This window comes from Dromiciops gliroides, chromosome 3 (assembly GCF_019393635.1).
Source record: "Dromiciops gliroides isolate mDroGli1 chromosome 3, mDroGli1.pri, whole genome shotgun sequence".
In the NCBI taxonomy this organism is placed as follows: Eukaryota; Metazoa; Chordata; class Mammalia; order Microbiotheria; family Microbiotheriidae; genus Dromiciops; species Dromiciops gliroides.
In genome coordinates, this window is record NC_057863.1 from 339,156,772 (window position 1) to 339,175,047 (window position 18,276).

At 39.3% G+C, this 18,276-nt stretch overlaps 1 protein-coding gene across 6 annotated transcripts in view; it reads left to right on the forward strand.

Moving 5' to 3' along the window:
• The window catches only part of RUBCN (rubicon autophagy regulator), a 74,136-nt gene that overhangs the window by 27,369 nt on the left and 28,491 nt on the right, over positions 1-18,276 (forward strand). For all 6 annotated transcript variants that reach the window (XM_043996370.1, XM_043996371.1, XM_043996367.1 and 3 more), the window contains one exon: positions 14,060-14,213. In XM_043996370.1, coding sequence (XP_043852305.1) covers positions 14,175-14,213 — 39 coding nt within the window. In that variant the 5' untranslated portion in view covers positions 14,060-14,174. The remainder of the gene's footprint in view (positions 1-14,059; positions 14,214-18,276) is intronic.

An 18,276-nucleotide genomic window follows, 5' to 3' on the forward strand; every position in this document is an offset into this window, starting at 1 on the left:
TTTATATCCAGTCTGTACTTAATTTCAGACACTGCCATTAGCTGATCTGAGGGTGATACCAGAATACCAGTGGGAAAATGGGAAGTCTAACATACTCCAAACTCTTTGAAGCTTCCATGGTCAAGGTCCTTGACTAGTTGTGGTGGTAGGAAAGAGACCTAGGCCACTCTTCCCCTCCCTTCCTCTGTCTGCTCCTTCCTCCTCAGGGGTTTTAATGGAATGCCAAGCTTATTCCAATATCCACTTCTATATTTGTTTGATAATTTATAGAAGACCTTTGGGGTGTGACCAGATTTCCTCAAGATATCTGAAAATGATTCCTGTGTGATGTCATTTCAGTTCCAAGGACTTTATACTTAGTTTCAAGTCTGTATATAAGTCGTATTGTTTGTCCATCTTTTCAAATTTTCAAAAAAAATCTCCCATGTAATTTAAGATGAAAGAAACTGAGAAGGGCTGCCATTTTCTTCACATCTTGGCCTGTGCTTGTCTGCACCAGCACCTCAGTGTGAATGAACTGGTGCTGCCACAGCTTATGGATCTCCTGGAGGACACATGTGAAATCGTACAGCTACACCAAAGCTTTAAGAGCTGAAGGAGTTCAGAAGCAGCATGGCCTCTGACCAGAGGGACAGGTCTGGTAGCTGCAGGTGGAAGAAAAGGACATAGAGATTATTTGTGTGTGTGTGTGTGTGTGTGTGTGTGTGTGTGTGTGTATTTTAATATTTAGAATTTTATTTTCCCAAATTACATGTAAAATATGAATTTTGACATTAATTTTAAAAAAAAAATTTGTGTTCCAAATTCTCTTTCTCCCCCCTAAGAACTCAAGCAATTCAATATAAGCTGTACACGAGCAGTCATGCAAAACATTTCCATATTAGCCAGGTTGTGAAAGAAAACAGACAAAAACAAAACTTCAGATAAAGGAACTAACAAAAAATTATGCTTCAATCTTTATTCAAATACCATCAGTTCTCTCTCTGTAGATGGATTGCATTTTTCATAAGACCTTCAGAGTTGTCTTGGATCACTGCATTGCTGAAAATAACCGAGTCATTCGCAGCAGAGAGATGATTTTTATTTAAGTAGTTGCTAATTTGGGAGAAAGTGATTTTATAGTAAAATACAAAAAAGTAGTTCCTGTTGAGAATTCAATTTGATTCTAGTTGCCCAGAGTTGTTTCCACTTGGGTATTCTCTGACTTTTCTCTCAGTTGCTGTGAATATAAAAAGCCTAAGCAGTGCACTTTGACCTGTTACTTGTCATTATTATTCAGAATATTGTAATCATAAATAATTCACCGAAATTACTGACCTGGGTACTAGAAGGAAATAGTTGAGGGGTTGCTAGTTACCTCTGAAGACCCATTTCCTGGCCTAGCTAGGGATATTCCTAGATAGTGTGTTATCTTGTTGTTCAGTAGTCTTCTTTCTACTCTTTGTGATCTCATTTAGGTTTTTTTGACAGAGATACTGAAGTGGTTTGCCATTTCCTTGTGAGGAAATGGCGAATGGTCTCCTCTCAATAAGAATATAATAGTCACCATCCAAATTACATTCCTCTGGACATGTTTGAGGAAAAAGGTCCTCCCCCCCCCCCAACAAAATCACATGGTTCAGGGAAATCCTGAGCTGGTTGCAAAATTAGCTCATATAAGGGAGGAATTGAAGAATTGTCCCTGTATCACCTCCCCCATTGGCTAAGAAATACTGCGTTCTGATTAGCTAGTTTTTGTATGTAGATTGTAACCCTTGAGTAATCGGAACAATGATGAAAAAGGACAGGGTCCATTCACAATAGGGATTAGGGGATAAAAGGGGCCTGTAAGCCTCCATTTTTTGGTCACCCACTGCATGAGAGTGACAGTAAATGAGCCTTTGACACATTACCACCGCTGAGTTCCAGAAAATTATTGTAGGAGTCATTTTCCTCATACTTCTCCAGCTCATTTTACAGATGAGGAAACTGAGGCAAACAGGGTTAAGTGACTTGCCCAGGGTCACACAGCTAGGCTAAGTTTGAATTGATGAGTCTTCCTGACTCCAAGCCAAGCACTTTGTACACTATGCCACATGTATTTGTTACCTTCTTGGGTAAATTCAGTAACTGAAATCATAGCCACAAACTTACAGAGTTCTTGATTTTAAACCACGATTCACAAAATCTCCGAGTTGGCAGAGACCTCAGTATCTGTTCCTCTCTTAAGACATTCCCATCTCCTGACTGTACGTTTTTTTGTTTTTGTTTTTGTTTTTTGTTTTTTAGTGAGGCAATTGGGGTTAAGTGACTTGCCCAGGGTCACACAGCTAGTGTCAAGTGTCTGAGGCCGGATTTGAACTCAGGTACTCCTGACTCCAGGGCTCGTGCTCTACCCACTGCACCATCTAGCTGCCCCTCTGACTGTACATTTTCACTAGCTATCCCTCATCTCTAGAATTCTTTACTGAATTCCCTGGCTTCTTTCAAGTCCCAACTAAAATCCCACCTTGTACAAGAATTCTTTCTCTGTCCCTTTAATTGCTAGTGCCTTCTCTCTGTTGATTATCTCCATTTTATCCTGCATTTTAAATACATAGTTGTTTACCTGTTGTCTCCCTTTAGACTGTGAAAGTAGGGATTGTCTTTTGCCTTTGTGTGGGGGGGCGGGGTGTGACAGCAAGGTCGGGGCAGTGAGAGTTAATTGACTTGCCCAAGTGTCAGCCAGATTTGAACTCAGGTCCTCATTCCTGAACCCTGAACCTGTGCTTTATTTACTGTGGTCTTTTGCCTTTCTATCCCCAATGCTTAACAATGCCCGTTACTTGGTAAGAGTTTTGTTTTTGTTTTTGTTTTGTTTTGTTTTGTTTTTTTAGTAAGGCAATTGGGGTTAAGTGACTTGCCCAGGGTCACATAGCTAGTGTTAAGTGTCTGAGGCTGGATTTGAACTCAGGTACTCCTGAATCCAGGGCCAGCGCTCTATCCACTGCGCCATCTAGCTGCCCCATTGGTAAGAGTTTAATAAATGATTACTATATAACCAATGACAGATTGCTTTCTGTCTTGGGGAGAGGGAAGGAAAGGGAGAAAAAATTTGGTACTCAAAATCTTAAAAAATGCTGAAAAATATCTTTACATGTAACTGGGAAAGCAATAAAATACTATTAAGATTAGAAAAAATGATTACTGACTGAATGATTGATTTTAATGAAATAGAGTGAGCGACTTGATCCAGTAAATTAAAAACCTTCCACTTCCACTCTAAAGCAGGATGTTTTTAAACTGGGGTCTGTGGACAGATTTTAAGGAATCTGTGAGTTCAGATAGTTTAAAAAAATTACATCTTTATTTCCACTAACCTCTCTAAAATGTAGCATTTCCTTTATTTAAAAACATTCTGAGAGTCCATTAACTTCTTCAGACTGCCAAAGGGCTCCATAACACAAAAATGGTTGAGCCCCTCCCAGCTCCGAAGCTGTGAACCACCCTTCTGCCCTTCCTCATTCCTTTGTTATCTTTAAAAGACTATTTTGAACTATACACTACAATCTAAAGTAGTCATTCAACAAGCATTTAAGTACCTGGCATTGGAGATACCTAGCTAGGGAAGAAACTTCCCCTTCTCTCTAGGAACTCACAGTCTAATCTGCAAGTGATTATGATGATAATTGAACCCTTGGGAGCCAATGAGATCATCCAGCAAAATACTGAACGGAGCCTAAGGCAGAATTGTAGAACTGTGAGGGGCACCCTTGATTAGTAAGCATGACCTAGGTCAGGCAGGAAAGAGACAGAGACAGAGAGAGGGGTAGGGGGAGAGGGAGAGAGGTAAGCAGTGTCAAGAAAACCTAGGGAGAAGAGAATATCAAGGAGAAGAGAGTGATGAACAGTGTCACAGGCTGCAGAAGTCCAGAAGGATGAGAATAGAAGAAAAGTTGGTGACTTAAGAAATCATTGGTTACTTTCGAGAAAGCAGTTCCCGTAGATGTGATCTGAAGTCAGACTGGAAAAAGTAAAGAAGAGAGTGCTAGAAAAGGAAGTGGAAGTACATATTGTAGACAGCCTTTTCAAGGAATTCAGCTACTAAAAGGAGAGCTATGGGACCCCAGTAGAGGGGTTAAAAGTTGATATTCTGCTTAGTTTTACTGGTGTAAAAGGAGGGGAAGGAGATAAGGAGGGAGGGGAGAAAGAGGGGAGGGCAGATTGGAGGGGGGCAGTAAAAAGCAAAACACTTTTGAGGAGGGATAGGGTAAAAGAAGATAGAAAATTGAGTAAATATGGGGAGGGAATAGGGTTTAGGGAAATAGTTAACAATAGTAATTGTGAAAAATTTTGAAGCAGAGGCAAGAATAATGTAAGATGATGATGGTGGTGGAGGATTGATGGATTGATGACGATAAGGATTTAATGAAGATTGATGATGAGGATTGATTGAGGATGAGTGATATCTAAGGGCCTAAAATTCTAATGAGTGGTTGCCTTCAATTAGAAGCTTTAGCAAGAGTTTAGACTTTTAAGTATTTATTAGAGTGCATCAGAAGTTAATGAAGAGGGAGAGAGGTAAAAAGCAAACTTCATCCAACTATCTAAGAGAGCCCAGCATCTGTCCTCCTGCCAAGCTGAGGTCCCGAAACAAAAGGCTTTGCTCCTCCCAGAAGCCTCCTGTGAAACAGGAAACAGGGCCGACCACACACAGCTCCAGGCTAATTGGTTGGTAGCACTAATTGACAGGACCCATGGGTGGCAAATATCACTTCCTGATGCCAATCTGACCTTTGAAACCCCAGAAAAGGTTACTTCTGGACACTAAAGTCACATGGTTTCTTTTCAGACCAGAGCTCATAATGTTCCTCCCAGCAGGGGTTGTCATGGCCATTCACAGATGATTGATTGATTGATGATAATGGCAAAATGTATGGTACTTACTTTGCTGGGCTATTGTGAAGAAAATTTTCTGTCAGGTATAAGGTACTATATAAATGTTATCCATTACTGTTGTTGTAATAATCAACACCATGGGTTTATTGTAAGGAAATCTCTCTTTAAAGTACTATATAAATGTAGGTTACTATAAAAAAGAAATAATGAGCAGGATGCTATCAGAAAGACCTGGAAGGACCTTCATGAGCTGATGCAGTGAAAAAGAAAAAAACTCCAAGACCAGATGAATTTTCAAGTGAATTCTAGCAAATCTTCCAATTTCATTCAAAGAACTATTAATTCCAATATTACATAAACTATTTGCAATAAATGAAAAAGAAAGGAACCTTCCAGTCTCTTCCAGTGAAACAAATATGCTCTTGATACATCAGCTAAACCAGAGAAATACAAACCAGAGAATGAAAACTCCAAACCAATATGTCTAGCAAACATTGATATAAAAATTTTAACTAAAATATTAGCAAAAAGGCTAAAACAACATGTTAAAATGATTATACACTATGACCAAGTTGGAATTATACCAGGAATTGAGGATTAATTTAACATAGGGAAAACTAGAAATATAATAAACCATGTTGACACAAAAAATACCACATGATTATACCAAAAGATCCTGAAAAGGATTTTAACAAATTCAGTATCCATTTTTTTTGTTGTTTTTTTAAACCACTAAAAAGCATAGGATAAATGTATCTTTCCCTAATATATTAAATACTATCTACCTAAAACTAAGAGCAAACCTATGTAATGGAAAAAAGTTAGACACCCCACCCCTACCCACAGTAACATCATGGTAAAGCCAGGATGGCTATTACCATTACTAGCATAATTCTAGAAATGCTAGCTATGCAGTACCATTACTCGGTTTGCATCCATAAAGAGATTTTTTTAAAAAAGAAAGGAAAAGTACCTATATGTACAAAAATATTTATAACAACTCTTTTGTGGTTGCAAGGAATTGGAAATTGAGGGGATGCTCATCAATTGGGGAATGGCTGAACAAACTGTGGTATGTCATTATGATGGAATACTATTGTGCTTTAAGAAATGATCAGCATCCAGGATACTCTCAGAAAAACTTGGAAAGATTTACATGAGCTGATGTAAAGTGAAATGTACTGTGTACAAAGTAATAGCAATATTGTAAGATCCTCAGCAATACAATGATCCAGGACCACTCTGAAGGACTATCCATTCCCAAAGAAAGAACTGATGGTGTATGGATGTAAATTGAAGCATAGCTTTTTTTACTTTATTTTCCTTAAGTGGTTTTTTTTTTTTGTCTGTTTTCTTTCACAACATGACTAATACAGAAATGTTTTGCATGGCCACATGTATAACCTATATGGAATTATTTATCTTCTCAGTGGGGATGGGCATGGGAGGGAAAGGGAGAGAATTTGGAATTCAAAAGTTTTGAAGATGGATGTTAAACATTTTTTTTAACATGTAATTGGAGGAAATAAAACTAAATAAAAAATTTTTAAAGCCACCTATGTTAAAAAGAAAGAAAAGAAATACCATATTGTAGAAATGCTAACTATGGCAATAAGATAAGAAAGGGAAATTGAAGGAATAAAGCTAAGCAAAGAGGAAACAATTATTGCCTGTAGGTATGTCAATTTACTTAGGAAAACATATTCAACTAAAAATTAATTGAAACATTAAATTGGACGATATTGTAGGAAATGAAGTAAATCCACATAAATTATGAACATTTCTTTGTGTTACCAATTAAATTCCATTTAAAGTTGCTACAGAAGCTTTAAAATATGTGGGAAGTAGTATATTAAGACATACCCAGGAAATGTATAAATCATTCTTTGTAGAAAAATAGACCTAAAAATAGGAGAAATATTAATTACTCACGGGTAGGTCAAGATATCGGGGATAAGGAGTGTTCAGGGAGGACCAGCAACTCTGGTGTGAGGGCTTGCTGAGCCCTTTTCTGGGCTGCTCATCCACTTTTGTTATCCACTGATTATCACCCTGTGGCTTCAGGAAATTGTGGAATATGCAGCAGCCGCACCCTGGTAAAACCATTTTAGCAGACAGACTAAGCCAGGTTGAGGGTAACCTACCGTCTTCAGACCTTTCGGTGAGTTAGGGAGATGTCTACCCCAAGCATGTGAAAACATCCCATGGAATGGGTGGATGAGAACAATGTATTCCAAAGGCCATGAAGGTGGCTGAAGCAGGTGCTGTGCAGTGCTGAGAACTTGGTTAGACATCAGAGATGCCAGAGTCATCCACTGCATCTGGGTCCATCACCAGTTTTCTTTTGTCTTGTCACTGGACTTGGATAGCTATCAGAGAGAGTAAAGCTGATGACTTTATGCAACTCTGCTTCACTTAAATCTTGTTTTTGTTTTTGAGGGGCAATGGGGGTTAAGTGACTTGCCCAGGGTCACACAGCTAGTAAGTGTCAAGTGTCTGAGATAGGATTTGAACTCAGGTCCTCCTGAATCCAGGGCTGATGCTCTAACCACTGTGCCACCTAGCCGCCCCTTCACTTAAATCTAATTCACACATAAGTCAAGACAAAGTCTTGTGATGTTGTTGGTTCTCTTCAAAAATGAAGGATAGTAAGAGGCTAAAATTAGCCTTGGGTGCCCCAAACGGTCCCGCCCCTGGGCACGAAAGTCTTGAGCGCCATGCCCAGCTCAGCCAGGGGGATAAGCACAGGAAACCTCAGGCAAGCCCCAGCTTCTTCTGCCCAGCCCCTGGCTCCAGGTGTGCCTAGCACAGGGCTCTCTGTGCCCCTGCCGGCCTTGGACGCCTGCCCTGGGGGCGACTGCGAATTATCTGAGTGTGAGTGGGTGGCCGCCCCGAGGTTTCTGAGAGAAGGTTAATAAAAAGAGACACAGGGGCTTAGTAAAAGGGGGAGAAGAGAAGGACGTAGTGAAGAACACAGGGTTGGTAGGAGGAGTGAAGAAGGAGCTACAGGGAGGACTGAAAAAGGAGACGGAGGAGATGAGAAAGCACAAGGGTCGAGCTAAAGAGAGGGAGACGAACTGGTCCAAGTGAGGCCTGGCTGCAGGGGCCAGCCACACCCACAGGTAAGAGATGAGGGAGGAGATTTCATGTCAGGGAGAAAGTTGAACACAGGATGTATATTTTACTTTTCTGTATCCTTATCTCTAACTTTATTCTTATCAATAAACCCTGTTTTGTTGTTAAATTGAAAGGAGGCTTTTTAATCTTGTTTCTTGTCAGGCTGGGAGAAGCAGTTGGGTACTGGGCAAGCCCTTACAGCTTGGCCCACAGGGCTTAACAAACCTGGGGGATTTTTTAACCCCCCAGGCAGATAGGCCCTTACAGACTAGCTTAGGTAGTAGCTAATAGCTTACAGATAGGCAGACAGCTAGCAGCTTTCAGATGCTGAACCAGCTAATCACAGCTATAGAAATTTTTCAGATGGCGACCATGAAGGGACTTATGAGCCAGCTATAGAAAGTTATAATTTTTCAGGATAAACACCAAATAATTTGTCAAAGGATAGGAACAAGCTTTTTTCCTAAGGAATGTATCCAAGCTATTAACATCCATATGAAAAAATGCTCTAAATCAATGATAATTTGGGAAATAAATATTTAAAGCAATTTTGAGGTTCTCGATGACAGAAGTGGAAAATGACAAATGTTGGAGGAACTGTGGGGAAACTGGCAGTTTAATGTACTGTTGGTGGGCCTGTGAATTGGTTGGGTCATTCTGAAAAGCAATTTGGAACTATACCCTTTGACCAAACTCATCTATATATGTGTTATTGTACTTTTAGAAATGCAGCTAACAGCTTGGGTAGTGTTATGCAGCTCAAGTGTTGCTAGCAGCTCAAAGAATCCAAGCAGGCAGCAGAGTGTGGTTGAAGGCTTCTTTATTTGATCTTCACAAAGATGGGTACTGTTGTGAATGTACCAGAAAGTGCACTGAAGTGAGGTCCTGCACTGTTATTTATACATACCTTCCTGACCAATCACAATACAGTATTTTACAATTCCCCCTATTTACATACATCATTATAGAAACAACCAATCACAGCATATATTACCAACCCCACCCCATATATAGTAACTATAACAACCAATCAGACTGTACTAGTTGACCAATCAGATTGTACCAGTCAACCAATCAGATTGTGACACTAGGTCTTAACTTTATGCTGGGCAAGAATGTCCACTCCTTACTAGAACAGTGCTGTGTTAACATACATAAACATACATAACTTTTCAAGAAACAAAACTTAGGTTGGGCTTTGAATGGTTTGGGCCTCTCTAACCTGGCATCTATCTAGGCTGAGGTTTCAGGTACTTACTTGATAATCACTGTCCCTTTTTCCAGCTCTGTCAGGGTACAGAAGAACCTGCTATCCAAGTTTTCCCAGGGTATGATACATAGTACTTAGACTTAAATAATGAAGTGCCCGTGCCACCAGTCAGAATGAACACATCTTCCAGATGCCACAAAAGAGGAAGTGAGAGTTGCTGTAAGAACAGATTTAGTTGTTGGGCCTCCTTCACGCCCCATTCTCTTGCCATGAGAGTCCCTAGCAACCACCATTCCTGTCTCCGTTCCATCGTTAATTTTTCCTACCCCAGAAGGCTGCTGGATCAACAATATTCAGAATGTTGGCCCACAATTTTGGGCAGGTTACTGATCCCTCTTCTCTACCTTTTTTTCTATACTTCAATGGATCCAAGATCTCATGGTGGAAATCTTTCTGTCAGCATAGTTCGCAACCCACTCACACCATATTACTTGTCTTGTCTATATCTTGCAAAATAAAATGCTCCATGGAGGATTTTTCCAACATGCCAAAGGCTCTTCTCTAGTTCTTTAATATTTCTTTTTTTGTTTTTTTTTGGTGAGGCAGTTGAGGTTAAGTGACTTGCCCAAGGTCACACAGCTAGTAAGTGTCAAGTGTCTGAGGCTGGATTTGAACTCAGGTTCTCCTGACTCCAGGACCAGTGCTCTATCCACTGCACCACCTAGCTGCCCCTAGTTCTTTAATATTTCATAGCTACCAGTGCAGTGCTCGGACTGTTCATTTGCTATGCTTGACTGTTTTGTTGTGTTTTTTTGTGGGGCAATGGGGGTTAAGTGACTTGCCCAAGTTCACACAGCTAGTAAGTGTCAAGTATCTGAGGTCGGATTTGAACTCAGGTCCTCCTGAATCCAGGGCTGGTGCTTTATCCACTGCACTCCCTAGCTGCCCCCTGTGCTTGACTCTTGATTTCTGATTGGTCTACTCATTTAGTAGCATACTTACCCTCGTATCCTCAGTGATGTTTGCTGTTTTTAGAATTCTCTTTTATTTTTTCAATTGTCAAGCATTTTCTCCCTCTTCGTGCCTGCCTTAACTAGGAAAAAAAAAAGAACAAAATCCTTCTAACAAATAAGTATAACCAATTCCCATTTTGGACATATCCAAAACTGTCAAGAATTGGGCAGCATTCTGTAATTGGTCTTCTCAAGCATGGTTGATCATTGTGCTGATCAAAGTACTTAAATATTTCCAAAAAAACCAAAACAGATTTATTCATTCTTCCTTTGTCTCAGATGTTTCCTCTCCTCATCTGTCTTTCCTTTCTCTTTTCTTTTTTTTCTTTTTTTTGGCCAGGCAGTAGGGGTTAAGTGACTTGGCTAGGGTCACACAGCTAGTAAGTGTCAAGTGAGGTCGGATTTGAACTCAGGTCCTCCTGAATCCAGGGCCAGTGCTTTATTCACTAAGCCATTTAGCTGCCCCAACTGCCTTTGTTTTCTAAAGGGATTATGCTCTTCATTTTGAGGATCTCACATTTCTACTTTCCTTTTATTGGGAAACGTACTGTTTGGAAAGGTTTTTTTTTTTTCTTTTTTTCTTTCCACTATTTCAAATTTCATCTTCTGCATGTTGCAGCTTAACTCTTATGCACAATTTCTTCTTGCTGGAATGGTGGCTCAGCACCAACCTGTGGACCTACACTTATTTCTCAGAGTCAATATGTCATGAAACAATTTATGAACAAGGTGGAGAGTATTTTACTGTAAAGCAGTTTTGTTTTATAAGTGTTCTATAGAGTGTGTGTGTGTGTGTGTGTGTGTGTGTGTGTATGTTTGATATGTGACTTTTAGACAAAAGCTAGACAAACGTTTAAGAAGGCATAGGTTCTTGAGTTACTTCATGTGGCTTAGTGAATTCAGTTGGCATTTATGGAGTACCACCTTTGTGCAAGAAATGATCCAAATTTCTCTTTTATTGTCAGAGGGCATCAAATGGCTCTTTCCTGAAATAAATTTTATAAGAATGTCCATGAGTTAATCTGTTTGAAGATCATAAAGAACAGAAACATAGCCTCATAGTCCTTAAATTTATAACAGTATACAAACCACTGGAGGATCACACACGCACTGAAGATACATGTACTTAGCTTTACCAGGCTACCCAAATCTCAGCTGGTTCCAGATTCTGAAGGAAAATCATTAGACACATGTAGGTACCAGGAACTGGAGGCTGGATCTAAGGGGCCCCAGTGTTTAGGGCTAGTGCTACTTTATACCCAAAAATTGAAAGGAAACCAATTTAGGGCAAGAAGACCCCTATGTACCATTTTTTTCCCCTTTTAAATGATAGACAAAAAAATACTCACATTGATCATCTCTAAAAATATGTCCCATTCTACATCTTGACTCTATTGTCTTTGTCAGGAAGGAGATCCTGGCAGATCCTCTGGAATCTGGTTGGTTATTGCTTTGAAATAATTCCTTTGAAGTTGTTTTTCTCTTATAATATTACTTTTCTATAAATTATTCTGGTTCTGCTCACTTTACTCTGTATCATTTCATACATGTCTTTTGAGATTCCTCAAAAATCATCCTTTTCATTTCTTATAGGATAATAATCCAGTATATTCATAAATTATAATCGATTCATCCATTGTCTAATTGATGGGTACCCTGTTAATTTCTAGTTCTTTGCTGCTATAAAAGGAACTGCTTTAAATATAGGTGTGCTTTATTTTCAAGTTCTGGGACTTTCTTTACCTACCTTTGCTATTTTTCCTTGCTTCAAGTAACCCATTTCTTATCTTTGTTATTAATTGCATTGAATTTTGAGTTTTGCTTGGTTTGGAGATTGTGCTGAGAAATGCCAGGTGTTCAAATTGTAGTGGTCTTCTTGGGGAAACTGTTTACGCTAACTCTAGTCTTGAAAACACACATGGCTGTGGTGCATCTTGCCCAGAACTAGCTCTCCAGGGCTTTGCGGAGAGTTATGGTGATGAAGTAGATGTGAAGGTTGCACCCCCTTGTTATATACAGTTGGAGCCTAACATTTTACTCATCATTTTACTCATCATTTTACAGTCATAACCTGTTATTGGCTGGAGCAGGGATTCTTAACCTGAGGTCTGTGGACTTGGTTGTTTTAACTGCATTTAAATATAATTGACTTCTTTTGTACTCCTGTATATTTTATACATTTTAAGACATTATTTTGAGAGAAGGTCCATAATTTTCACCAGACGACATCATAAAAAAGAAAGGTTAGAACCTTTGAGATAAAGGAAAGTTGGAAGAATGGATGGAAGCCTGCCTGAGAGTCAGGATGACCTGAGTTCAAGTTCTGGCCCATCTTCAGGTCCCACCTCTAACATGTTATGTTTTTGTGACTCTAAGCAAGTCATTTAAACTTTCAAAAAGCCCCTGGTAACTTTTTTTTTTCCGGTGAGGCAATTGGGGTTATGTGACTTGCCCAGGGTCACACAGCTAGTAAGTGTCAAGTGTCTGATGTTGGATTTGAACTCAGGCCCTCCTGAATCCAGGGCCAGTGCTCTATCCACTGCGCCACCTAGCTGTGAGTGCATACCCCCCCCCAGTAACTCTTGAAGACTAAGTTACAAAACTGTTGCTACCCTGCATGGGCAGAGAAAGCTGCTTCACTGGGAGTAGTCACACAAAAACCACTCCCTGATATCACAGATTTTACATTCTATCAGGAGAGGCAACATGTATATACAGAAACAATATATGCAGAAGAAATATGAAGTCTTCAAGAGGCTACTAGCAAGTGGAGGAGCTGGTGCTTGACATGCCTCTTGAGGGAAGTTAGGGGTTCTGTGAGGAAGAGATGAGGAGGGGGTATATACCAGGTAAATGTCCAAAGATAGAAGATGGGAGACAATGATTAAGAAACGGAAAAGTTTGATTTGGTTGGACTATCTGTTAGAGGAAGACCAGTAATATATAAATCTGGAAATAGAGGTTGGGACCGAGTTTTGAAGAGTTTTAAAAGCTAATTAGAAGAGTTTATATTTTATGCTAGAGGCAGTAGAGAGCTAGAGGAACTAATTGAATAGAGGAGTAACACAGTCAGATCTGTGCTTAAGGAGAATCACTTTGGCAACTACATGAAGGATGGTTTGGGGTGGGAATACCAATTAGGAGACCAGTGCAATAGTCTAAGTGAAAAAAGGATGAGGATCTGAACTGAGGTCATAGCTGAGTAGAGCAAAGGGTTTGGGTATAAGAGATAGTGTAGTGGTAGAAACATGAAGATTTGGCAACTGATTGGATATGAAGTATGAGAATATTATTGTGCTATAAGCAATGACAAACAGGACAATTTCAGGAAGACCTGGAAAGACTTCTATGAACTGATGTATAGTGAAGTGAGCAGAACCAGGAGAACCTCTGTGCACAGTGACAGCAATACTGTTTGATGAAAAATTGTGAATGACAGCCATTCTCAGCACTACAGTCATCTAAGACAATCCCAAAGGACTAACGATGAAGCATTCTATCCATCTCCAGAAAAAGAACTCATGTTGACTGAACACAGACTGAAGCATGCTAAATGTTCATTTTTTGAATCACCTACCTTGTTAGGTTGTTGTCAGGATCAAATTAAGTAATTGATGTGAATGCTTTTAATGAAGCTTGAAGCCCTATTCAGATACATGGCATTTACTGTTATCATCATCATTATTTATAATCATCCTAGGGTTTGATACAAACCTGGTTAGAGTGTGGCCTTAACAAGTTAATGGCAAAGCTAGTAACAGGATGTGGGGCAGGATGCAGTGCTCTGGTCTGTTGCTGGACTTGAAGTGATCAACATTTGCTAGAATGAAGCTTACTTATAGCATGTTTGATGTCATTTCAGGAGGGAACACTGGAAGTTACTGAGTAATTTGAAGACTACTGTGGAGGGTTTGGTGTCAGCCAACAATCCCAATGTCTGGTCCAAATATGGAGGCTTGGAGCGACTTTGCAGAGACATGAAGGGCATCCTTTATCATGGGCTCATCCATGATCAGGTACACTGAGACTTCTTGTTTATCAGCTACATAGAGACACTCATTGGGAAGAAGGGAAGGAATTACATTACTGGTGATTTGGGGTAGTATATAGGGAGAAAATGGCCAGGTAGGTCAGTGAATCTAGATACCAGGAAGTTAGTTAATTATGTTCAGGAGGTCCTTCTGTTCAAAACTATGGAGTTTTTTTGCTTAAGAAGACAGCAGTGAGGGCAGCTAGGTGACACACTGGATAAACTCAGGAGGACCTGAGTTCAGATCCAACCCCAGACACTTAACACTTACTAGCTATGTGACCCTGGGCAAGTTATTTAACTCTCATTGCCCTGAAAAAACAAAAACAAGCAAACAAAAAAAAGACAGCAATGAGATTGAGACAATGAAAGTACAAGACAAAAATATGGTAGCATTGGCCCTTGACTTGGACAGAGTCCTGATTATTCTTAGCCTATGGTTTTATACAGTTTGGGGAAATTTCCCCTTTTTTGCCCTGGAACCAATATTGAACTGAATGATGAACTGATATAAATGTTATTGAGACTACCTTCTCATCTCAGAATTCTAGATTCTTTCCTTGACCCTTAGTGAATTAGAATCTTGAGTTTCTTCCCCAAATTGAGATACCTACATTCTTTCCAAGTTAGTAAAGGGAAAAATTAGCTGGGTGAACTATTGACATTTCCCTTGCCAAGGCAACCAGAATACAGACTGAAAGTGCATTTTGAAAGCAGAAGGATATGGTGAGAGGGAAGAATTAACATTCTTAGCTCTTGATGTCAACCAGTTGCTCAGGAGTACAAGTTAGGAGAGTTCTTAGAGATGTTATTGGGACTTTTGACACATTTTAACTTTCCAAGGAACTTTTATCATTTTATCAATTTTTGATTGATACTTGGAGAAGAGTTTTAAATTCCACTTTTTCCCCCCAAGGATAAGTTGTCATTGGGTTCGTTTTCTTTTATTCATGCTTCAAATTTTGAAGTTAGATAATATGTAGTGGCTTCTCTACCATTCTTGGCAATAAGCCTTATTACATGATGTTTCTCAGGGGGACCAGTCTTGGGGAAAATTTGTGAAGTGAAAGACCCCAAGATGAAATGGATAGAGACTTGTCAGGAACACCTATGTTCATATCTCTGCATCTCTCAGTGGCCAGGCAACTCTGCAAGACTTTTAAGTTGTAGAGCAGGTGTAAATTTGCATTGATAGAGAGCAAGCTTCCTCACTTTCCTCTCTGGGAAATCCCTATACCAGGGAAATCACAGATCCAGATTTGAGCACACCATATTCACCCTACACAAATATCCCACTATACCCTCCTAAGAAAGTGAAAGTTGTCTTTGTTGTCCTCCCATTTCTTCAGATTCTTCTTTCTCTGTCTACCAACCTCTTAACTTCACTCTATAAATTAATGGCTTTATATTGCACCTAGAGAGGCTCAACAAGGCCTTCACTGTTCTCCATTAAAACTTGTTCTTTTTTTCTTTTTGCGGGGCAGTGGGGATTAAGTGACTTGCCCAGGGTCACACAGCTAGGAAGTGTCAAGTGTCTGAGGCCAGATTTGAACTCAGGTCCTCCTGAATTTATGGCTGGGGCTTTATCCACTACGCCACCTAGCTGCCCAAAAACTTGTTCTTAACTATCATTTTTTAAAAGATCTGATGAAATAGTTTGTATTTAGGCCTCTTAATTTCTAGGGTCATTTGTATTTTAATTGGTATCAGAACTTTGAAAACAGATAGCTAGATTTCTACTGGTTGAGTATCAGAGAACAGGATCAGTTGATAAATAAAATATTTAGGGGTAGAGAGCAAAGAATTGAGGTGCTTTGTGTGTCCCCTTTAGTACATATTACTACACTTAGCCTAAGTGCTAGATTTGTTAACTTCTCACCACCACCACCACATGAAAACATAATATTTATCTCCTAACTTCACAGATAGGCAAATAGGGGCAAGGGAGAGAAGAGTTTTCAAGATTTAGTTCCTTTCTCTGGTTGGTATTCTTGAACTAGGCAGCTTCCTCAGGTGCTATAAGCTCTCTCTCTATAATACCTCATGAGAAACATTAAAAAGTGGTTGTTGTCATTATCATGGATTCTTAGGGTATGCCATGCTGCCTTTTGATTCACAATTGGATCCTCCTTATGAACAGAGGACACTAGACCACACAGCACAGCTACAGAGACCTCCGAGATGAGATAGGCTGATGTGTTCAGTTTGCAGGTCAGGAAACTGAGGCCCAAAGAGATTAAGTGACTTGTCCAAGGTCACACAGTGAGTGGTAGAACCAGAATTGGAATTTAATGGATCCAGGTCTTTTGATTTCAGAATCTGTGTTCCACTATTGAGAGTCAGTAGTATAGTACCAAAAAGTCTGGCCCAGATTTTCCCAGTGAATACTTGTTAGATCTTTGAAGTAGGTGTTACCCTCCTCTGGTTTCTCCTCCGTTTTCCTTTCTCTTCCAAGTAGTGATATGATATCCAGTGCCCCTTCCCCCTGAATTTAAAGCCCCATTTTAAAAGCATTATTTGAGGGCAGCTAGGTGGCCCAGTGGATAAAGCACTGGCCCTGGATTCAGGAGGACCTGAGTTCAAACCCAGCCTCAAACACTTGACACTTCCTAACTGCGTGACCCTGGGCAAGTCATTTAACCCTTATTGCCCTGTAAAAAAAAAAAAGCATTATTCTCAGAATAGGATATAGAAGTTGATAGTTGATTTACAATGAGAACAGTATATATAGTAAGATGCCTTTGGAAAGAAGAGGTCTAAAAACTATAATTCATCAGCAGATTGTCATAGGGTTTTAATAATAAAGTTTAAACTAAGGCAGCAGTTTTCAAAATGTGCTCTCTGGGGACCCTTTCAAAGGGTCAATGAGCTCAAAGCTATTTCCATATTAATACTAGGCCCTTATTTACCTATTAAAATATTCCTCCTTTTCCATCTGCATATCTGTGTGTGAGGGTAGATTTTCTTCTGCAACTAAAAAATATATTCCAATAGATTGAATGCAGAAGATATGGAACTCTAACTCTCTTCTGTCTTCTTTAGCTTGCCAGACATTAAAGAAAGCTGCAAAAATATGTAAAAGAATGTCATTCTTCACACCAATTTTTTGGAAAATACTCTTACTTTTCATGAAAATATGTTATTTTTATTTATTTTAATTTCTGATATGGTATCAATAGATATAGCAATAAATCTGGAGTGGTTTGCCATTTTCTTCTCCAACTCATTTTACAGATGAGGAAACTGAGGCAAACAGGACTAAGTGACCTGCCTAGGGTCTGAGGCCGATTTGAACTCAAGCCCAGTGCTATATCCACTGAACCACATAGCCTTCCTATAGATCAGTAGATAGCAACAAAATCTCTTCAAGGTCCTCAATAATTTTTTTAAAATATAAAGAGGTCCTGAGACCAGAAAGTTATTGAGTTGCCTTTATGTTTATCAGTCAGTAAATATTACCCCACTGGCACCCAGTATATATCAGGCACTGTGTTAAAATGCTGGAGGCACAAAGACAGCTGAGAAATAGGCCTCTCTTCAAAGAGCTCACAGTCTAATGAGGGAGAAAAAGTGCCAGCAACTCTGTGCAACAAGCTATAGATGAGATAAATTGGAGATAATCAACTGTGGGGAGACACTGGGTTAATAAAGGATTTTGTCTCTTCTGTTTCAGGCTTATTTGAAGCTAGAAAAAAAATAAGTCTTATATCAGTTACTCGGTAATTTTTGCCTTTCCACTCTTGCCAAAGATACAAATACTTTATCATTTTCAAAAAGCCAGGATTTCTGCACATAGCACTTATATAGAAAACTTACATTGAGAAATTATTTTTAATGAAATCTGGATTTCACATAGCACCAAGATCAGAGGATGATTCACATTATAAAGACATTTTATTTTTCCAAATTTATTTATTTTGGGTGTTTTTTAATGACTTGCTCTGATTTATAAATTATTTAAAAATAAATAAATCTGGTATACACATGTAGACACATTATCTCTGGGAATTTAAAGACTATTCATGACATCATTAACAAAGATTCCAGGG